This window comes from Prinia subflava (assembly GCF_021018805.1).
Source record: "Prinia subflava isolate CZ2003 ecotype Zambia chromosome W unlocalized genomic scaffold, Cam_Psub_1.2 scaffold_51_NEW, whole genome shotgun sequence".
Lineage (NCBI taxonomy): Eukaryota > Metazoa > Chordata > Aves > Passeriformes > Cisticolidae > Prinia > Prinia subflava.
Window position 1 is genome coordinate 681,736 of NW_026960618.1, and position 24,069 is coordinate 705,804.

Genomic DNA, 24,069 nt, shown 5'->3' on the forward strand with positions numbered 1-24,069 from the left:
ACAAGCAAGCAAACAAAAGTCCTAGAAAACCCAGACGGAGTCAGGAATACGACCTGACACCCTGTCGGCCAGGGTATTGGAAGCAGTCCAGATAAGTCCTCCTGGAGTGACAGATGTGGTTCTGTTGGAGTAGAGCTGATCCTGAAGTGGCGGTGAGATGAGTCTGGTCTTGCTCTGAGAATCCAGTGGAAAAGAGGACCCTCTGATGTTCTGAATCTCAGGTTTTATTCAGGTAGCAATGCTTGGCTCCTCCCCCTCGGTGGAGCATTTCACAATGGAATGATTTAATTTTATCAGTCATGTGGTGAGCCTTAATGGCTCATTAGCAGCAGATATCTCCCTGGAGGGAGGATGGGTTGTGGAAGAGATAAGGAACATTGCCCTCCCTGGTTTTAACAGCTGGCCCATTAACAGAAGGCATCCACCCCCTCCCCCCATGGAGTTACAAGAGATAAAGGAAAAAAAAACCCCATCTCTTGAACTGCTTTCTACAGATGAAATAGAATACACATTTTTTTGGTTACATAACCTAAGACATACTTTCACACACTATTCTCATAATATTTCTCAGGATTTTTTCCCCCTCTGTATTATCCTGCTTTGATTGCTGTGTCAAGGGAAGTATTTGTACTTGAGATGTCCAGAGACGTGACCCTCTTCAGAATTTTTTTCCCAGGGATAACAATGTGTTGCACAAACACATTCAGCCAAAAAATTATATTCAGTGATTCATTTTAAAAATTAGACTGGAGCTGCAGTCATCAGTTTGAAGATATGCTAGGCTGTTCAGCAGTAGATTTTACTGTGGTTCTGAAGTAGCTGAAGGAAGATAAGCAAAGGCAAGATAAGTTAGTGAAAGTCTTTGCTTTAAGTTTGGAACCTGAGAAGTGCTTTTCACAGCAGACCAAGGCTCACTATATTTATTTTGATATTTAATGATGTTCCTGTTACCAATTTTAAAATATTTTAGCATCTATAAAATCAGAACATCAGTTTAGGGTCCGTCAAAGATTAACTGCATTGACACAAACTAATTTTTAAGGTAAGTAATTTCATTTCTAAAAGTCATGGTTAACTTTTTTCTTTAATAGCAAAACAAATGTTATCTAACAGCAAAGTTGTTTCTGAGAGATGATTAAATAGTAAATATTATTTGTTTTGTTCCAGTTGCATTTGTGGTCATGGTTTGGGCTGTGGTTTGGTCCATAACTGGGGCTGAGTGTTTCCCAGGTGGAAATCTCTTTGGAATTGTTTCTTTATTTCTTTGCTGTCATCGGGAGTAAAATTTTTGGATTAATTAAAATACAAACACTTCCCCCTCTCCCTGCTCTTCTGGCTAAGATATCCTTCCTTCTTTTCTTCCTGCATATTTTGTGTTGTTTAAACCATCAAGTATTATCTGTATGGCAGACATGTTTGGATTGGGAACAAATAAACTGTGTCACATTCAAAATCTGTAGCTTTTCCAAATGACTTTTTCTGGTCCTCTCTGAAAAGGTGCAAAATTCCCCAGACTGGCTGAGGTGAAATTAACTAAGGCTCTCTTCTTAATTCTTTGTGGGTCAGAGAACTGTATGCCTACAGAGTCAGTTTTTTGTCCTTCAGACCCTTCTGTCACAGTTACTTAAAATTTGGGTTTAATAATACCAAACAGGAATCCTAATCCAGACATCATTTTACAGTAGAATAGTAATCTCTTTGCAAAATTATTGCTGCACTGTTTCTTAGTATCTCGCACAATGAAAGCATTTTCCAAAGAAAACATTACAGCAATTCCCTACTACTGGTAGTCCAAAGGATTTCTTTCTTCTCCTTCCTTTATCTCAAGATAATTGAAACCTGAGAAAATAAATTCACAACAAGGAATAATTTTTCTGCAGGGAGTTTTTCTGATTCAATCATAACTTTTTTCACATCAACATCCTATTTTATTTTACATAAAAATGCAAAACAGAAATGGGAGATGAAAATAATGTTAATTCTGACATCTTTAAAATCTTTTCAGGTTACTTTACTAGAGGAGGTTTTATACTTGCTTAGATGAGTACAATATTTTGAAGTGCTGTGATGTCAGTGAAACTGGAAATGAAGCTCCAGGTTCTTCTCACCAGCTGTATCATGTCCTCTTGCTATGTTTAATGCATAAATGAGTAAAGCTGTTGACAGACAGTAAAACTCCTTGGCGGAGTGGGCCTGCAGTGCCCAGGTATGTTCCTGTAGCCTGCACAGCTTGTGTTGTGCCACACACAGTAGCTCCTCACACAGCTGTGTCCAGGCAGTGTGTGTGCTCTTGTGCTGCCTAATTTCACCAGAGGAAAAAAATTCAAATGAGAGGGAGGGAGGTTTTGCATATGGCATGCATGCCTGCGATATGAACACAGAATGTCACATACAGGTGTTAGCGTAGGAAAACATATAACTACACGAAGGCGATCATATGCGGTTCTTTATTCAAACGCGTGGGGACACAGGGGCATACAGTGCCCAAATCTTGTGCCCAAAAATACAGAGTCGATTTGTGATTTTTATAGTTTAAATTATACACATGTTAACTAACCTCCACCCCTAGATACTGATTATCCTAGTCCTTAGTTACTATCTTAAATCATACCTACTCTTCTACCCTGATCCACACTTGATTTGTTTAAAACAATGCTTCTCAATTATCCCCTGAGTTGCACTCACACTTGATTCGGTCATTACAATGGCATGGAGCTGGTTGCAGAAGCTGACGCTTGTTCCAAAGCCGAGCTGTGTCAAGTTCCAGTTGTACGTTCTCTACCTTCCTCCCCCATACATACCTCAACTTAACCCCGTGGTTAACTTATACAGAAATTATATTTTTTAACCCTCCACCAACATTCCCCCCTTTGAAAGTATTTTCCCTCTAATATACTAAGTGTAAATGCTTTCACCTAATACAGTCCATTAGGCTTCAGAGTTTATACTGGATGTTCATCTTCAAATCCTCTGTTGTCATAGGCTTTGTCCGGGGTGTTGTTGCGGATCGAAGGTGCTGGATTCCGTGCCAATGCTTTCATTATGGTCTTGTTCTAAGATGCCTTTTTCTGTATCTCTCTCTTTAGGATTCTGTAAACTAACTAAATTGCTAAAAATATAATTAGTAAAATTATCAGATTTTCAAGGATAGACTTTATCTATGAACTCACATTCTATCTTAATCTTTCAAAGATTTTACCCAACCAGCTGGTAGCTAAATCTTTTTGTTCCTTTTGTGCCTCATGCTCTATTTGTTTTAACTGACTGATGTCATGTTCTACATCTGAAGTTACATTTGGGATGTGGATGCAGCAATGGTCAATTTGTCCCTTTAAATATCTACACACTCCGTGTTCTTTCAAAAGTAACATATCTAAAGCCAAACGATTTTGCAGAGTCATTTTGGTGGTGGCCTGTAATTGCACATTGAGTTCCCTAAATCTCTCTCGTGTGATTCTTGCTAATCTGTCTACCTGACTTGTGAGTCTATATAGCATTTCTCTATTTTGATAATTTGCAGTGGGACTAAACAAGGATTCTAGGGCCTACCCAATCTTTACTCCACTAGAGGGTTCCTTCTAAGTGTCATCTGGGTTCTTGTCTTCTGAGACATCTCGTTTTGCTTTTATCTGCAAGGGTTCACTGCTCTCGTTAAATGGGGATTTCTTCTAAATTGGACAAAGTGGGAAGGCTCAGGGTGATTTCTCTTACCTCCCCGTCCATAGGCAAGTGTGTTGTCCATGTGCCATCACTCATTGCCCATACAAACGGTCCTGGACTTCGAATTGTACTCTTGCTACATCTTACTATAATCTTGGAATCTATTTTGCCTTGTTTGTGTTTAATTTTCTTGCAGGCACAACTAATTCGTAAGGCTACTGCCAATGCTGACCACTGTTTTATTTTCAGATTATCAGAGGTGCAATTATAAATTTTATTACATACCTACTTACTTACTTTATTTGCCTCTTTCTGACTGCTAGTACTAGTACTCGTCACTGTGGGATCTGTCTCATTTTCAGAGCTTTTCTATTTAATGCACCAGGGTGTGCTTTCCATATATTGGAATTTCTGGAGGATGCTCATAGACCATGCACTGTCCCAGGGTTCCAGTCCTTTCTAATCCTTTTCTTCACATTTCTACACCACAACACTTTCTGTAGCGTTGTCCTTGATCTTTTGATAGTGTAGAAACTAACATTGCCATTTTGCAAGGTCTTGGTCCTTAACCCACCACTCTATGATTTGTCCCAAATTGCTATTACTAAGAATGCACTCTGACTTTCTCATGGGTTGCATATAGGAACTCTCTGTTATCTTCTAGTACTCTCTGACTACTACCCTGACTCTGGTACTTGTTTACAGTTAATTGTTTTGTTTCCTCCTATTTCAGGTAATTTTGACGTTATTATTCCCCAGCTTACTGGGTCTCTTGCTGCCTTTGGTATTGGCAGACAGGCCGTTATTCTGCTGGTATTGTGCATTTTGGCAAAGTCTCTGACCAATCCAATCATTACATTCTCAGCCCGAATTTCATTAGAAATTTCTATTACTTGTGTCTTTGCCTGTACCCTTCTCTTCATTCTAGAATGAAGGGTTGTTAGTTGACTCTTCTGTATTCTATATCTCAAAGTAACAGCAATCCCTACTGGTGACATTAGTATCCATGAAATTAACATTACCCACAAGAAGAGCATGAGCACAGTTACTAATACTATTTGAACAGTTACAGACGTTTTAGCCTCAGCTTTGTCGGTCCTATAGTTTCTACAGCCCACGACTGGACTCCAGGAGGGACTTTCTTCACGCGCGTGTAGTGTATCTAGGGTTCTACTCCAGCTACTTTGACTGCTGTAAAGGTGGTTAGCAGTACCTGATGGGGACCAGTCTACTTCTCTTTTAGTGGTTCTTCGTTCTAGGTTTTGATGTATACCTCATCTCCTGGTTCGATGTTGTGGACTGGATTCTCCAGGGCTAGTGGTCTGTTCTACACGAGAACACTTCGAAGCCGAGCTAGAGTTTTCTCGAGGGACAGAACATAATTATACACATCTTGTTTCCCTGTGACATGAACATTTGGATTGGGGTTAGGAGATTCATATGGTTTCCCATACAATATTTCACAAGGACTAACTGACATCCCACTCCTAGGCTTTATCTGAACCCTCAGCAATGTGATTGGCAAAGCCTGTGGCCACTGCAGTTTGGCTTCCTGGCATATTTTACTGATCTGCCTCTTCAGTGTCTGGTTCATTCTCTCTACTTGCCCACTTGACTGGGGTCTCTATGGTGTGTGGAGGTCCCAAGATATTCTCAATAATTTGCTTACCCTTTGTACCACCGTGGCTATGGAATGTGGGCTTCTGTCTGATGATATCCCTAGGGGCACCTCAAACCTGGGAATGATCTCCTGTAATAACTATTTAACTGTTTCCTTTGCTTGGTTTGTGCGACAGGGAAGGGCTTCTGGCCATCTAGAAAACGTGTCAACCTCTACTAACAGGTATTTGTATCTCTGAGTTCTTGGCAATTCTGCAAAATCCACTTGCCAGTAGTCTCCTGGTTCTATTCCCATCCGAATTCTGCCTAACTGTGCCTGTCGTCTAGCTACTGGGTTGTTTTTCAGACAGATTTCACATTTAGACATTACTGACTTGGCCATTGTTTGCATCCGTACTGAGATTAGGTATTGTCTCAACCACTTTACCAACGCCTCTGCACCCCAGTGACACTCATTATGTTTTACCTGTAAAATTTCTCTCATTACTAAAGGAGGTACCACTATTTGCCCTTGTGCGGTTACATACCACCCTTCTGCGTTCTTCTGTGCCTTCAGCAGTTGTGCTAGTCTGTCATCTTCGATTGTATATTTTGGCTTAGGAGGCAAATTAAATTGAGAGATATTAAGTCTTGATGGTATCAATGCTATTGTTTTCTGTACCTCTCGCGCTACCTGACGGGCTGCCCAATCTGCTCTTCGATTTCCTTCACAAATTTTGGAGTTGCCTGATTGATGTGCTTTGCAGTGCATGATTGCTACTTGTTCAGGTTTTTGTACTGCATCTATCAGTTGTAGGACTGCATCTTGATGTTTAATATTTGTCCCTTGGGAGGACAGCAGCCCTCTTTCTTTTCATAAAGCTCCGTGTACATGCACTACTCTGAAGGCATATTTGGAGTCAGTCTAGATATTTATTGTCTTCTTTTTACTCAGCTCGAGAGCTCTGGTTAATGCGATTAGTTCTGCTCTTTGTGCAGACGTGTTAGGTGGTAGTGCTTTTGCCTCTATTACTACATCAACTGTAGTTACCGCATATCCCGAGTATCTGGCTCCGTTCTCCGTGAAGCTGCTTCTATCTGTAGAGTTCCCACTCTGGTTGCTCTAGGGGGACATCCTTCAGATCTGTTCTTGCTGAATAAGTATGCTCGATGACTTCTAGACAGTCATGCTCTAATGGACCTTCTTCAGCTGTTGCACCTAGAAATAGAGCTGGATTCAAGAGGTTAGTTGTTTTTAGTGCAACGTCATCTTGCTCAGTCAGAGTTACCTAAAATTTCATCATCTGGCTTGGAGAGAGCTAATGGCCCCCCTTTTGTTCTAGGACTGTAGTTACCATGTGCGGCACATAGACATCTATGTATTTTCCCATCGTGAGCTTCCTGACTTCCTGTATCAGCAGCACGGTAGCTGCCACTGCCCACAGACATGAAGGCCATCCGGCACTTACGTTGTCGAGTTGTTTGGAAAAGTAACCCACCGGCCTTTTCTAGCTTCCCAGTCGTTGGGTCAGGACTCCCAGTGCCAGTCGCTGCCTTTCATGCACGTACAGCTGAAAGTCTTTAGACAGATCAGGTAACCCCAAAGCAGGAGCAGTTGCCAGTGCTTCCTTTAACTTCTAGAAGGCCTCTTTCTGTGGTTTGCCCCAGGTGAACGGCTGCATCTTCTGAGCCTCGTACAAGGGTTTTGCAATCAGTCCATAGTCTATGATCTACAGTCGACACCACCCTGTCATTCCGAGGAAGATCCGCAGCTTGTGTAGATTCTGGGGCTCTGGAATAGCACAGATAGCTTGAATACGATTAGTACCAGTTTTCTCTGCCCTTGTGAGATTTCACATCCCAGGTAAATCACAGTCTATTGGGCAATTTGTGCTTTTTCTCTGGATACCTTATACTCTCCCATTCTTAATGAATTTAAGATCTCAATGGTTACCTTTATGCAGGTTATTTCTTCCTCTGTTGCAATCAAAATGTCATCTACATACTGGAGTAATAGATATTGGTCTCTTGGTACTTGCCCTTCTCTGGTCCAGATTTCTAGTTCTTTTGCCAGTTGACTTCTAAACAAAGTGGGGGAGCTCTTGTACCCCATCAGTAATCGAGTCCAGGTGAGCTGAGTTTTTCTTCTACTTTCTGGATGTTCCCACTCAAAGGCAAATAGTTTCCTACTTTCTTGGTCAAGGGGTATACAGAAGAAAGCATCTTTTAAGTCAATTACAGTAAACTATTTATATATCTCTTTTACGGATGCTAACAATGTATAGGGATTGGCAACTACTGGATGAATGTCTTTTGTTATTTCATTTATACCTTTTAAATCTTGTACAAGTCTATACTCACCATTGGGTTTCTTCACTGGGAAGATTGGGGTGTTGTATTCTGATTAACATTTTTTTAGAATTTGATATTTTAAAAATTTATCAATGGTCTTTGCTATTCCCTGTCATGCTTCTTGTTTTATAGGGTATTGTTTGATTCATACAGCCTTTGCTCCTTCTTTTAACTCTACATGTACCGGTTGTGCCAATTTAGATTTTCCAGGTACATCTGTTTCCCAGACAGAGGGAATTACTGCATCTTCTACTTCTTTAGGAATATTAGAAATTGGTTTTTCTTTTATCATCAAAATCTTTCTTGTCTTAGACTCTGGAATTTTCATTATGAGTTCACCATTCTCAAAAGTAATTACTGCCTCCAGTGCTGCCAGTAGATTGCGCCTTAAGAGCGGAGTTGGGCAGTCTGGCATGTATAAGAATTCATGGGCTAAGATCTTATCTTCAAAGCTCAATTCTAGGGGTTGCAAGAATGGCCGTACCTCTTCCTTCCCTGTGGCTCTAATGACTGCTGCTGACTTGTTCCCGATTTGCCTTTCAAGATAATTTAGTACAGAATGTGTGGCCCCCGTGTCAATGAGAAAATCTACGTCTTTTCCTTCTAAATGCAAAGTCACCATGGGCTCCCTTGATCCTGGCTCTCTCCCATGTAAAACCATGACCCTGGCTACACCATCCAGCTGATGCTCACCACTCTGATTAAACATACTGTCTAACTGAGGCTGACTATTCTGGCTAAACCGGTTTGGACACTCCCTTTTCCAGTGCCCCTCCATCTGACAATACGCACGCTGATTCAGACTTAGTCTACCATGACCAGAACCTCTGCCAAAGCTACTTCTATTAACGCTACGACCTCCTCTACCACGTCCCCGCCCCTGTCTCTGTAAAATTGCCAAAAGGCTTTTCCCCTGTTTCTTGACAATTTCTCTGTCCCTGTTATTATAAACTTTCCAGACAACCTCTAGGAGTTTATCGAAGTTTCTTAACTCTTCACCTTCTAGTTTCTGTAGCTTTTTCCTAATATCTTCCTATGCCTGACCTAGAAAAATAAAGGCAAGCTGAGTTCTTCCTTGCTCACTGTCTACTTGAAGATCAGTATATCTTCTAGCTGCTTCCTTAAGTCTTTCTAGAAAGGCAGTGGGAGATTCTTTCTTTTCCTGTTGAATTTCATACAACTTAGACCAGTTCATACTCTTAGGTATTGCCTGTTGAACACCAACTGAAATCCACTCCTGATATCTCTTTAGCATTAACATATCTACTCCAGAGGGGTCATTAGCATCCCACTCTGGGTCTGCAGTGGGAAAATTATAATCCAGTGTCCCTGTCACCAAACTATTTCGTATATCTTCTCTAGCTCTTTCTCTCGCTGCTCGAAGAACTATATCTCTCTCTGTCCCATCCGAGTGTCTAATATCACATGAATATCTTCCCAATCAGGGTTCTGAGTTTTCATTATCATCTTAACTACACGAGCTACCTTATCTGGGTTTTCTCTATATGTTCCAGCTGATTGTTTCTATATAACTAAATCAGCAGGTGAAAAGGGTACCTTTACAAAGACAGGTCCATTAGTTCGCACTCCTTGCCTTAGTGGTGCAATAATTGTTCTCTTTTGTTTGCCTGATTTTAATATACCCTTTCCTGCCTGAGGCCACTCCGGGGCCAGTTTTCCTCGTGTTCGGTGAGCTACTGGGGCGTCTAGCTCATCCACTTCACTGTCACTACTTTCTATTCTATCTGTCTTCTTCACATTCTCCCTTTGCTTCTGCCTCACAATCACATCCTGGACAGGTGAATCTGGCAGGGGGGGGTACAGGGGGGCAGAGGGGACAGGAACTGGTGAAGGAGGTGTAGGTGGGAGCGGAGGATACCCTTGAACTGGTGTTGGAGGGGGGATAAATCTTTCAGTGGTCGGGGGAGCAGGATAGCTTTGAGCAGGTATATGTGGAGAAGGGGGGGTTCTCTGAGCAGGTGGAGCAGGGGCAGGCACCCGAGCAGACGGAGGAGGGGCAGGCACAGGCAGAGGAGGATAATTACCTTCAGCAGACAAAGGTGGGGGTGAAACATACTGTGCTGGCGCGAGCGAGGGGGAGTGTAAGAGAATCAGGTGGGGTCAGGGTGAGCGGGGTAGAACTTGGTGTTGAGGGGGCTGTGGTGGGGGCAGGGGCTATAGGGGCTATTGATAAATTTACATCTAATTCATCTCTTTTTTCCCCTAAAATTTCACTTAAAACTGCATGTTGCATACAATGCTTATTTTGGACGCAAGCCAGACACTTATTATTCTCAAGCTTCATTGCTTTCGTTTTGTCAAGCCACAAAACCGGTTTCTCAAGCAAGCATAGAAATAAGTCAAGATATGGTATTTGTTCTACCATTCCATCTTGTGTACAAAGCCATCTAAGTTGCATAATAACCTTCACATCAAAAGACCCGTTTTTCGGCCACTTCTGGTTTTCAGGCAAAGCATATTTTGGCCAGTGAACATTACAATATTCAATCAACTTATCTTTTCATAATTCCTGACCCAAGTTCCCTTCTTTCTAATGTGCCAACAAACAACCCAACGGAGAAGAACTTGGTATAGAGGCATTATTGCTGCCCAAAACCTCTTTTAACCCTTTTAGTTTCTCCATATTACAGATACATAAAAACCACAGATGCCGAACCTGCAACGCTTTCGCGGTGTCTGACGGACGGCTTCCTAGGCAATACCACCAGGAATTCCTTTTGCCCAACCAAGCGTAGCTTTCGCTGCGTCTTAATGGCAGGCCCCCAGACCAGAAAATAAAGAACCTTACCTCTCACCAGGGGGTCGTTGTGAGCAGTGAGGGTCGCGGCGCCGATGAGCTCCCCGAGAAATCACCCGGTGCCGGCTGGAGTGTGATCGGGTCACGGGGTCCTGGCTGCGCCCATAAGGTCCCATCTGGGTCGCCAAAAATGTTAGCGTAGGAAAACATATAACCACACGAAGGCGATCATATGCGGTTCTTTATTCAAACGCGTGGGGACACAGGGGCATACAGTGCCCAAATCTTGTGCCCAAAAATACAGAGTCGATTTGTGATTTTTATAGTTTAAATTATACACATGTTAACTAACCTCCACCCCTAGATACTGATTATCCTAGTCCTTAGTTACTATCTTAAATCATACCTACGCTTCTACCCTGATCCACACCTGATTTGGTTAAAACAATGCTTCTCAATTATCCCCTGAGTTGCACTCACACTTGATTCGGTCATTACAATGGCATGGAGCTGGTTGCAGAAGCTGACGCTTGTTCCAAAGCCGAGCTGCGTCAAGTTCCAGTTGTACGTTCTCTACCTTCCTCCCCCATACATACCTCAACTTAACCCCGTGGTTAACTTATACAGAAATTATATTTTTTAACCCTCCACCATCACAGGGAGCCTGCCCTTTTTAAGTAAACACCCCTCTTAAACAAATAAAAGTATTTCTGACAATTTGGATTCTGCTTGTTTGGGAGTTTTTTAATTACATCTGTATCTAAAAGTTGAGCATGAAACTGCTAGTCAGACAAGTAATGCTGGACAACAGAAACTTCAGCATGACAGCACGTCTCTTGAGTTGTTTAGGACAGAATTCATTGTTCCGATCCCCAGTCTTTGAGGAAAATTGGAGAAATCTATGACTCAGTAGATGAGATAGTGTCTGTGAATATTCTGTTTAGCACCTTATTTGTGAGCCTCTCAGGAAAAAAGGAGTGAAATTGTTACTGAAACAACCACATATTTTAGGTGCACGTTGCAGAGAGGTTTCTGCGGCAGGAAACATGGTGCAAATCAATGAAGATACCCTTTGAGATGGACATTTTTGCTTTGTTAAGTAGACTTCTAGATCAGGGTAGTTCCAGTGACTTGAACCTCATGCAAATATTGCAAAGAGCATGTGATCACAGTGCCAGCCTGATATAATTGTCATGAGGTACCACAGAATAATTATGACACTGGTTTTTTTCCAGGAGGAGGTAGAAACAGTTTCTAAAAGTTTAGAGTGTCCCAGGACAAATCAAGTTCACAGTCAGGGCTCACACCAAGCTGGGACCAACCTGAGCACACTGATTTGTTTACTTTTTGTCCTTTTTTAGTTTACTGTTTCTAAAGATGACTAATATAAAATTATGCCACAAAAATGTACCTTTGAATCATCAAGACTCACAATGAATCTCTGCAGATCCATATTTAAAGTCAACTTTTCCTGTACTTTTCCATATCCTTCCAGAGCTGTGGCTTTGATAGCCTTGCAGGAAGTCTCTGGACAGTTTTACTAATATTTGTAAAATGTATCTTGCAAGTAGCTCAAATAGAGGATAAGACAAAGTTTCTGATTTCCCTCCCCCTTTTTGTCCCCTCTTCATGTAAGTTTCATTGCCAGAGCACTTTAAAATTTTTAAATTAGTCCATGGGGAACTGGTTGAGATTATATTTCCTAATGAATGCAGCATTATGGTTCCTGGGATACCTGCATTTCTTACACTTAAGAGGATTTTTAACAATTCCCAACTTCTGAGATAAATACACAATATTAGATGATCTTCCTATTTTTGTATTAAAACAAGCTAACAAGAAAAAATCTTTAAGGATGCAGAGGTGTCTTTTCTTATGGTAAGTATGACCTGCACCTGGTAAACAAAGCTGAATTCTTTTGCCTCAAACTAAAGCTGTGTATCAGCATCCTGCTGGTTTATTCACTGGTGACCTGCTGTGTTCTTAGGCCACATTCACTGCTTCAGATATGTTTATCTCTTCTCATGCCTCAGTTCCATTGTTAAAACATGGCTAATAATTCAGAATAAAAATTGTTTCTTTTTCTTTCATTAAAACATTATATGGCGTCTGTTTTTAAGAGTGCTGTGCAAGCTATCCAAGCTTTTCTTGTGCAATAAAAAAATCCTTTGACAGGAGCTTATTTGTTTTGACTTAAGAGATGCTACTTGCTGGTTTCCAAATCTGAAATGCCCCCTTCATCAGTGACTTTGTCCAGATAAACCTATGCTGGTCTGCAGCACTGAGGAATATTGCTCTTTCCATTATCTTGACCTGAGCAGGACTTGGCCTGGATCCAAAGGTATGGCACCAGCCATTTCTTGGTGGCAGACTATACAACAGCAATCAAAAAAAAAAAAAAAAAAAAAAGAGTAAGTATCACCGTGGGGCCTAACCAGAAATGAGACTCGGGGACAGATCTGGGTTCATCGAGCATGCTGGGCAGGAAGACCAGTTTATTTACAAATACCCACCTTTTTACATTTCCTATAATGCCCATGGATTGGAGGATGGAATTCCCACCTCCCCACCACATTGGCCAAGGAGGCTGTCATTCAACCTCCCCTTCTCCTTGAGAAGGAATTCATAACAAGGGCAGTGTTTACAAAACATGGCCCTGTGTTTACATTCACAAGCGTGAGAAACTGCACATTTCTCCTTTAATATGAACGCTCGGCAAACCAGGAAAAAACCTCATGGCAACAAGTAAGTGGTTGCATTAAAAATATTGAACTGCTCAGTCTTGGAGCATCTGCAGATTAGATCATTACAGAAAGCATAGTTTCTGTTCTATAATTATATGTATGTTAATACTGGCAGTTGGATTTGTACAGTAGGCAAGCAATCAAAAAAATAACACCTGAAGAAAACTGATATTATTATTATTTTCATTTCCTGAATTTTGGGAGCAGCACAAATTGAGGATATGTGCACCGTCATGGTCTGTCAGGAAGAGTTTACACTCCCTGACAAACTCCCTGTTGGTTTATACTGAAAATTTGAAGTAATGGAAAGTATCCCTAGTCTCAGGATAGCTGTTCCTTGAGCTTCTCCTCGGGGTTGCTGTTCCCCGAGGTAATAAGGTTTTCTCCCAAGGTTGCTGTTCCCTGGGAGTTTCCCCTGGGTTGCTGTTCCCAGGGGTAATAAGGTTTTTCATCTTCTCTAGCCCTAAGTGTTTCACGCCAGAGCCAGAGACGACAAGCTGAGTCCTCCAGTGCATGTTTCCAAGGCTGTTTATTCTTCATTATCTATCTGTTCTTTCTCAGCTCTGCCAGGTCTCCCTGGCAGGGTACATTATCTTAGTTCTTTCTCTGCTCTGGAAGGTATCCCCAGCAGAGCAGGACATGCGGTGGACTGGGCGGATCAGAGTCCCGGACCTTATGTACCGTCCCCTTGACCCAACCACCGTCCACAACGTACTTTTTATTTACAGAATTTTACCAATACTTACTACCTATGTTAACATGTCATTTCTATTCTAAACCAATCCTTGTAATACAACTCAGCAGAAAATGGGGGAAAAGAACAAGGAGGACAGGACCACTCCCCAATTCCTCCATCTTGCCTCTTCAAGCCCATATACTAAAAATCCTAGCTTCTACATTTACACTCTGTGATAAACTAGCTACTACTTATTTTGAATTTTCTCAGCTTGTGTTTCTTCATACAATGTGGGCATTCACTCCCATGGACAGGGATCAGAGGCAGTGTCCTCCCGGGCTCTGTGTGAGGCTGGTTGACCCCCTTGTACAGATCCCAGACCCCCCTGTCCGGTCTCCAAACCCTCCAGGGTGGCCAGAGGGATGTCCTGGACTCCGACATCCAGTCCTTTAAAGAGAATGTTTTTGTGTGGCCAGAAATCCAACAAACCCAACCAAAAAAGTGTAAACAAACCCTGTGTGATTTTTTACTTTTTTTTTGAATCATTGCCATTGTAATGCAAATATGTTAATTGCAAAGATAAATCCTACTGCGTTACTGAAACAATGATTCTCATCATAATGAAGCCCATAACAGTCCTGTGGAAAAAAAAAATAGTCTCTGCACCCTAAGAAACATGCTATTTCACAAACTCATGAAGACAGAGTTTTGTTTATTCAAAATGACCTGGCTGAAGTAAAACTGTAACATATTGGCCCATCTGCTGAAGGAACCACTCAGAGTTTTATATAAAACTTAGGTAAAGTATGAGTAGTTTAGAACATCTAAACTAATTTTTCTTAACCAAGAAAAACTAGAGAGTTTCCAGTGCTTCAGTTATTTAGGAAAATAAGGTTTTGTCAATAATGAAAAATGTGTTTTCCTATGTTATCATCATGTTATGTTCCAAGACACTGAAGCTTGTATGAGCATGTGTGTTGTTAGAAACAGCTTGGATGTCCAGTTCTGTGAGACTGCACTTCTTTCTATTTCATGACAACTTTTTTTTTGCTGAGGGAACTTCCTTTTTGACTCATTTTTCTTCCATGTGGCAATGAAACTGTAATTTGGACTCTCTGTGTGGCAATGCTTTGATGCAGTTAAAATTGGTCCTCATGTAACTCCCCTGATTAAGCTGGGATAAATTGGACTGGTAAAAACTGGAACTCACTGTTGTTATGATTTTCGGACAGCACAGAAATAACAACATGACTCTCGATGATGGTAAAGATGAGAGCAAACTTTATTCTTCTAAATTCTACTTTTATAGAGTAGTTCAGTACAAAGAACATGATTGGTTATTCAGTGTCTACCCCTGTTGTAATTTAGATTTTGGGGGGTCCACAGTGAGGGTTCCGTGGGAGCCCCCCGGGCCCTAGGTTTGTTGGTATTTGCAGGCAGGCAGGCAAGGAGAGTCCAGACGGCTGGTGAGGTGCTGATGTGATGAGGATTTATTTGGAGTTCGACCCCAGGAAGGCAGCATAGTTACTGAGGGAGAGGGGGAAGGAAGGGGGGAGACGGAAGGGGAGAGGAGCAGGGCCTCCAGAGGCCTCCAGGGCAAAAAGAGTGAGCCCTCTCCGTTTGCACCTTTATCAGGGAGTTTCAAAATGGGCGGGGATAGATTCTAAGGCCAATGGGTTTAGAGATACACGATACTGCAGGGGAGGTTACAGAACCATACACTTTCCAGGGGTGAGACGAAGCATACCATTTAAATAAAATGAAATTCCACATACACCCTTTTGTAAACATTTCTTTCCAGTAAACATGTTGGAAAAACACCACCTGCAGATGGTTTTTCACTTCCCAAGGTTTGTTTGAATTCCTCCTTAAGGTATCTCAGGCTAACATGAGAAAGTTGCTCGTCTGCCTTTCACACAGACACTGGCAGAGCCTGAAGTCTAAATTCAGACCAATGTCAGGCCCACATCTCACCCTTTTAGTTTTTGCTGAGGGCAGAGTCTGTGTCTGTGTCCTCTCCTGCAGGGCCCTTGCAAGAGAAAAAAAGACAAACATGACACCAGAAGTCCCATTAGTAATCAAACAATCACTAAATAGAACTTCCATTGGGCAACAACTTAAATGGTCATGGAAGTTCTCTGGAATTTGGTGTGGACCCTTCACAACCATGTCCATGCACCAGTGTCAAGCCTAGCTATTTACTAATTCTAATACAGAAAAAACCAAAACATCATTAGCCTGCTCAAAAATGGCAGTCTAATTCGTCAAGATCCATCACTCTAAGAGTCACCCTTTCAGATATCAAGGGTTTTTCCTGCTTTTTAACAAAAAAAGGTGGTTCTTGCATCACACCTGCAACAGCAAACTGGTTTATTTTTCCAATCGTTTGGACAACCCGAGTTGACCCTTTTTTTTTTTTTTTTTTTTTTTAATGGAAAAGCATGCGATCCTGATGGGGCAGAGACCCACTGCAGGATGTGCAGGATTTGACCATCGTTCACTCAATTGGCCCATGATACCTGTAGGATGTCACGTAGTAAAAAAAGAAATAATAAGAATGATAAAATTAATAAAATATCAATAAAAAGATATCTGACTCCTAAAAAAGAAATCTGCATGATCCCAATCACCAAAAAGGCAAAAACCACAAAGTGAAACAACAGTCCTTATGTCTTGGTTTGAAAGAAAGGTATCTGCTAGGAAGGGGGCAGGACCTCCCTAGAGATGGAGAATTCAAATCCCCTCCCTCCAAATTATTCTAATTTAGAAAATTAAAGGGGCTTTCAGGCAGAGGTATGGGGATAGGAATAACAGTTCTTTACTAGTATATATGACAAAACAACAAACAAACAACAACTAAAGCATTAATAATAAACAGAATCAGGAATCTCGAGGGCTTTCTTTCCCAAAAGCCCAGGGCAGTCTGATCTCGGTGCCCCTGCAGGACTCCGAGAGGCCAAGCTGGAAGGGTGGAAAGTCCCGGGCCGGTGGATGAGATGAGCTCTGCGCTGGCAGCTGGAGCAGCAGGGGTGTCCCAGCAGAGCTGGGCAGTGCAGGGCTACAGAGTAGCAGGAAAATCTCAAAGCTCCGAAGAAGCAGCGGCGGTGGGGGGAGGCTGGAGAAGGCAAGCTCAGGATTCCTGGGTACACGAGCAGATGACGGTAGATTTCCCAGGACAAGACGGAGTGATGGCCGTGAACTCTTCCTGCAGCGAGGGGCAGCTTGACTGTCTTCCTCGATGCCGAGAGCGAGAGAGAGCAACTGCCCCCCCCAGCTTTGTCTTTTACCTTTCCTAAAGCTTGTGTTATCTCTCCCCTCTGAGGGAAGCTCTGAGACCCAAAACAATAGGTGTAGCCTTGTGCTGCCATGTCCTTCTCCTACTCCCTTTGTTCTGGTTAAACACTGTCGTTAAGTTTTCCTAGCAACTTATGGGGAAAAATTCTGTAAGTGAAAAAGAGGAAAATCTAACCCTCAAACCCTTAATAACTACAAAGCATACACCGAAGGCATGTGAAATATTACCTAAAATGCAACTACATCTATGTAGAAAAATTAAATAAAACAGCATCTACTATAAAATTAAAACACATGAAAAGGAAAAGTCCATTGAGACAAGATGTTGATCCTAGCATCACTGGATGTCTTCTTGAAGTCTGGAGCAGGGAGTGACTCGACGAAGATTGATGGAAACAGGACCATGCTGCTGACACAGGACTTTGTTGTCTCCATACCTTCCAACCACATGGTCATCTTTGCAGTCTATGTGACAGCCACTAAGGCTATGCAATGTCCCTTTTCAGTCCTCAGAGGTGATGGGAAACACGACTGCTGAACCTGCTAATGATAAAACACAGGCACATCTCCTTAAGTTAACAAACTTGTAAGGCTCCACTGCCCTAAACTGGTAACTTGTCACATTCCATTGTCTAAATTCAACATCCAGGTTTCATAATTACTTTTTCTTCAGGTTCATAACATAAATGTTACACTGTTGCATATTATCTTTTTGATAATAATTTTGATCAGCCCAGAAACTGCAAAAGCTGAAGTGCTTCTTTCCAGTGATAACCTGTAACTCCCTCCCAAGTGAGAGCCTCAAGTTGACTCAAAAGATCAATTCAGCTATTATATTTAAAGGTCAAATTGCTGAGTCAAATAACTCATATGTAATTTTTTGCTAAAACATCTGGGCAAACAGGCAATTCCCATCCAGAGAGAGCCAAGGCATGGCCAGTGTCCAGCTCTACTTGCAGAGGAATCCCTTACACCAATTTTAAAAACAAGCTTCTTAGAAACCTTATGATAAAGACTAATATAATAATTGACACCTCCTAAATTTGTCAGGATAGAGATGCTCTGAGCTCAGCAGGCTCTTGAGATGGTCTGTGACCAGGATTGGAACTGCATCCCAAACCGTCAGGAGAGAGGAGGCATTCTTACAAACTCAGATAACCTTGTCTGGAAATCTGAAAATATTAAGAAAATCATGAATGTAAAACTAGAATAGACAGCTAGAAAACAAGGAAAAATTATTGGGTGACACGTGTCTTACAGGAAATTATAGACAAATAGCAAAGTACTTGAAAAGAAGAAGAAGAAGAAGACGAAGAAGAAGACGAAGAAGACAAAGCTGAAGAAGAAGAAGATGAAGAAGAAAAAGAAGACAAAGAAGAAAATAACGAAGAAGAAGACGAAGAAGAAGATGAAGACGAAGAAAAGGACGACGAAGAAGATGACGAAGAAGAAAAAGACGAAGACAAAGACAAAGACGACGAAGAAGAAGATGAACAAAGAAGAACAGAAAAAAGACGACGACGACGAAGAAGACGAATACGAAGACGAAGATGAAAAAGACGAAAAAGACGAAAAAGACGAAAACGACGAAAAAGAAAAAGAGGAAAAGACAAAGAAGAAGATGAAGACGAAGAAGACAAAGAAAACAAAGAAGAAGATGAAGAAGATGAAGAAGATGAAGATGAAGAAGACAACGAAGAAGACGAAGAAGAACACAACGAAGAAGACGAAGAAGACGAAGAAGACGAAGAAGACGAAGAAGACGAAGAAGAAGACGAAGATGAAGATAACGAAGAAGATGAAGAAGATGAAGAAGATGAAGAAGAACACAACGAAGAAGACGAAGAAGAACACAACGAAGAAGATGAAGAAGACGAAGAAGATGAAGAAGAAGATGAAGAAGACAAAGAAGAAGACAAAGACGAAGAAGACGAAGAAGGCGAAGATGTTACATCCCCCTGGGGAAATGGTTTCTTCTCCCTCAGGGACCCCTGGAACTCCTGTCATGTAGTTTGACCCTTCCTTCCCCTTCTGACCCCATTGGCTGTGTGCCAGCTTGCCCCTCCCTCAGAGACCCTGAGAAAAAGGGACCCCTGTCCCCCGGGAGCTCTCTCTCTCCTGGGACATCAATCTGGAATAAAGGACTGCAGCTAAAAGGGTGAGAGCCTCTTTTGAATCCTTATCCTGTCTTTCTTGATATAATCCTACTAGGCCTGAGAAGGGCTGAGCTAGCTGAGACCCTTTGAGGGAAACAGGATTGTATCAGTTGGCCCCCAAAGTGGGTTTAAATATAGAAACCCATGCGGAGCTGGAGACCTTTCAGAGTCTCATAAGCTTTTTGGGAAGTTCAATTACCCTAGCCACTTTGGCCACATGTTGTTGCTATAGGTGGGTAGGGATAAGCTCGTAGCTTGTGGTTGCCCAGCCACGAGTGAGCTAAAAGACAGGACCTTCAGTTGCTTCTGACTCAGCATATGATACCACGGACCAGGTAAAGTCCTCCGTTTGATCGGTACCGCAAACTGGGAGGGCGTAGTTTTACCTTTGCTAGTAGCAGCGGGTGGATTTTAGGACCCTGCGGCGGCGATTTTTTTTCTTTTTTTTTTCTTTCGTTTCTGATTGCCGCAGCCCGCGGGCCCGTGGGGCGGCTCCGCACAAGGAGCCCTGCTTTTCGGGGAAACCCCGGCCCGGGCACATATCCCATCGGCCAAGCAAGGCTGCGGGGACCCCCCCGGTGCCACCGGGGCTGGAGAAACGGCGCGAATAAGCGACCGCAGCCCCCGAGTTTTCCCCGCCTGTTCTCTCTGGTTATAGGAGACACAGGAGTTACATACAGCTGACTGTAGCAGCTGGAGGCTGGATTTTTGAGCTAATAGCTTTCAATAATATCGAATTATGGGCATACAGCTATCAGCTCCTCAAAAGAGTATATTAAAACAACTCCAGGACCTTTTAATTAATGTTAAAATTTCCAAAAGGCTGCAAAAACGATTTGTTCGTTGGTTAGAACATGAATTTACTGAAGCTGAATTGTTGCAGATAGATACTGTTTCCTTTTGGGACTACGTGGGTACTGTGATCACAGATAAAGTCCAAAATAATGATCACGCCGCTTCTGTATTTATCCCAATATTTTTGCAAGCTCGTAAACATCTGTTAGAGTTAAGCAAACCCAGCCAGGAGCAAAAACTTACCCCATGTAATCCCCCCTCTGATCCACCTTTATACCCGGGTTTACCTTTGTCCCGGGATCCTTTTAACAAAGCCAGTTTCTCTCCCCATGATCTCGGCGGGGGGGCAGGGGCGGCCCGGGACTTCTGCGAGGCGGCAGAGCCCCTGGGAGACCCCCTCCACGTGGCAGATAACAATGGCGGCTGCCATGTGCCCCGACCTTCCCCCCACGACCCCTTCCCCCCCAACCCCCTCCCTCCGCCCCCGCCCCCACCCCATACCCCTGTGCCAACCCCTGCTGGCCTCCGGCAGCCCCACCCCACCCCTCCTCCCCCTGCCTCCTTCCCGGCTGTTGCGGCGGCTCAGGGGGGGCCGGCCCCTCCTCCCACTGCCTCCCCGGCAGCAGGGAGAGGGCCGCCCTCCCCACCCTGCACGGCCACAGCGGGGGGTATGATTGCCACACGGCGGGGGGGAGGGGGACAGCCTGGGCTGCCCAGCCAGCACGGACAGAGCATGCCTTTCCTTCCCCACCCCCAAGGGACTGCAAACGCTGTAACCCCGGTGTCCCCAGACACGGGGGGACCGGCAGCAGTTTCCAGACCCTTGGCAAATGCAGACGAACACATTTTCTCTGTAGCTCCGGTGACATATGTAGGCAGAAGGCAGGGTTCTAGGCAATACCAGCCACTCTCCTACCAAGACAAGAAAGAACTATGTAAAGTACAACGTGAGTTTGGCAGGGACACCCCCATCTTTAAAGGGATGTTTAGAGCCACATTTGATTCTAATGAAATGGTCCCTAATGATATTAAGGACTTATTCAGATGTCTGTTATCTCCCTCAGAGTATGATCTGTGGGACAATATGTGGAAAAGAGCTTTAAGAACACTTTTACAGGAGATTCAGCAAAACCCTAATATGGCTAAAGACACTGAGAATAATATTACATTTGAACATCTTTGTGGTGAAGGTGTCTGGGCTTGCCCCGAAAAACAAACCCGAGTATTATCCAAACAAATTTTACATAGGATTAGCAATGTTGCAGAGAAAATGTTTTATCAGCTACCATCAAGGGAAGGGAAAGGAAGTTATGTCAATGTTAAACAATTTCCTACGGAGAATTTCTTACAGTTTGTTGATCGTCTGAGGACACAGGTGGAACACCAAATACCAGATCCCGTGGTGCAGGCAGAGCTGATCAAAGAGATGGCTCAAAGAAATGCTAATGAGACCTGTCGTAGAATTATCCTCACTTTACCCTTGGACCCTCCACCTACTCTGTCCCAGATGATAGAAGCTTGTTCCAGACGGGCAGAATTGTTCTGCACAACTGAAAGATATCCTGGAACAACACACCCACAGCATACAGCCCCTGCTGGACCACACCCCAGCAGGCAACAGATGCCACCAGACCAGCTGCAGCGCATCATCTGCCTCCGCTGCAAGAAACCAGGACACTTCGCCAGATCCTGCCCTCAGACCCAGAAGCAGAAGAAATTCAACAAACAAAAAAACTGAATTTACAGCGCGTGCCCGCTGTTGATGCTACAACGCGCAAAGATATAAATATAGCGGGACTCACATTGGCAAAAGCTTCTCTCTTAAAGAAAAAGGGGGGGGAGGGCAGGTCACGGGGTGTGGAGGTGCAGAAAAATGTAAATGTTAAATGCTCAACTAACAAGGTTTGGCAGCCACTTGGCCGTTTTAGACTTGTAACTACCAAAGGTTTCCATTTCAGATCTACTGAGTGGATGGTTATAACAGTTGACCTGTCTAACATCTCACAGGACCTGACGGTTTACCACATGGGATTGGACAGTGAGTATTTTGTTATTGGGGACACGGCACACACACCCTTGGAAATTGAGATAGCTCCCATGACCATAAAAGGAAAAATAATAGGCCTCATGTTGTTGGCTCGTTGTACACACCCACCCTTTTATCTGGTAGCGGGGCAAATTCTTGCCCAAGCCATACCGGTTCCAGCAGAGATCACAGCAGACGGTAAATCACCAGAGGTCTACTGGACAGAGGTGGTGGGGGAACCTAAACCCTCTATGATGTGCAACATTACTTGTGGATCAGAGCGCCTCCAAGTGGCGGGAGTGCTCGACACAGGAGCTCAGGTCACCGTACTGCCACAAAGCATGTGGCCTTCGAACTGGGAATTAGAGCCGGTGGCAGGCAAACTTCAGGGCATAGGAGGAATCTCAGTGGCAAGGATTTCGAAAAACGTGGTGCAAATTGAGGGACCTGATGGAAAGGTGGCGAATGTCCGTCCTTTCGTAGCAGATTATAACGCCCCACTGTGGGGGAGGGACACCATGTCTCAGTGGGGAGTCCAATTGGTCATTCCTAAAACACCCCAGGATTTTTGCAAGTAGCCACTGTGGAGCGCCCTACCCAGAAGTTAAAGTGGTTGGAAAACACCCCCAGATGGGTAGCACAGTGGCCTTTGAGTAAAGAAAAGCTCAAGGCGCTGGAAAAACTCGTGGAAGAGCAATTGGCTCAGGGACATATTGTGGAGACAACAAGCCCCTGGAATTTCCCGATCTTTGTGATAAAGAAACCGGGAAAGGACAAGTGGAGGTTGCTCCATGATCTAAGAGAAATTAACAAAATAGTAGAAGACATGGGACCCCTCCAACCAGGGATGCCCACTCCAACAATGCTCCCCCGAGATTGGAAATTGGCTGTCTTAGACATCAAGGACTGTTTTTTCCAAATTCCATTGCACCCTGAAGATGCCCCTAGGTTTGCCTTCTCAGTTCCCACTGTCAATAGACAGGCCCCAATGAAGCGTTATCACTGGAGGGTCCTTCCCCAGGGTCTCAAATCGAGTCCTTTCATATGCCAACAATATGTAGCCTCATTACTGTCTCCAATACGCGCACAGAGAAAAGAAGCCATCATCCTTCACTACATGGATGATGTGCTAGTGTGTGGCCCCAATGACTCTATACTCCAACACACGCTTGACCTAGTGGTTAAAGTTTTAACCTCTGCTGGATTTCAATTACAGGAGGACAAGGTTCAAAGGATGCCACCTTGGAAATACCTGGGCTTGCAAATCAGTGCAAGGACTGTTGTTCCACAGAGCTTAGAAATTGGTTGCAATCCAAAAACTCTAGCAGATCTCCACTCCCTGTGTGGGTCTTTGAATTGGGTAAGACCCTGGCTAGGCCTCACAAATCAAGATCTAGAACCCCTCTTCAATTTATTGAAGGGGGAGAAGGAGCTGACGTCTCCCAGGGAGCTGACCCCAGAGGCGAAGACAGCAATTGAAAAGGTACAAAAAGCCTTGTCAGAGAGACAGGCTCACCGGTGTGAGCCAAAGGTGCCTTTCCAGTTCATTGTTCTAGGAAAACTGCCACACCTGCATGGCTTGATCTTTCAATGGATCGAGGAAGAGAGAGATTCACTGTTGATAATAGAGTGGGTTTTCCTCTCCCACCAAAGATCCAAGACCATCACAGAGCCACAGGAGCTGATAGCGCAGCTGATTCGGAAGGCCAGGGTAAGATTGTGTGAATTGGCAGGTTGTGACTTTGCATGCATTCACCTCCCGGTCAGACTTTCAGAGGAGGGAAAGAACTCTCCTGAGAGATTGACCAAAGAGATGTTTGAGCATTTGCTGCAGAGCAATGCCAGTCTCCAACTATCTCTGGACAGCTACAGGGGACAAATATCAGTCCATGCCCCGTCCCACAAGTTGTTCAATGAGGAATTCCACCTCATTCCTCATGAGAAAAGGAGTCGGAGACCACTCAAAGCTCTCACAGTCTTCACAGACGCATCGGGGGCTTCAAACAAGT

General features: G+C 43.4%; 1 protein-coding gene across 1 annotated transcript in view; it reads left to right on the forward strand.

Annotated features, from left to right (window-relative positions):
- LOC134565275 (dehydrogenase/reductase SDR family member 6-like) overlaps window positions 1-18,637 on the forward strand; it is a 51,929-nt gene extending 33,292 nt beyond the window's left edge. The window contains 1 exon segment of the mRNA XM_063424788.1: window positions 18,477-18,637. Within this exon segment, the coding sequence (XP_063280858.1) occupies window positions 18,477-18,637 (161 nt within the window).
- Window positions 18,638-24,069: the final 5,432 nt, after the last annotated feature.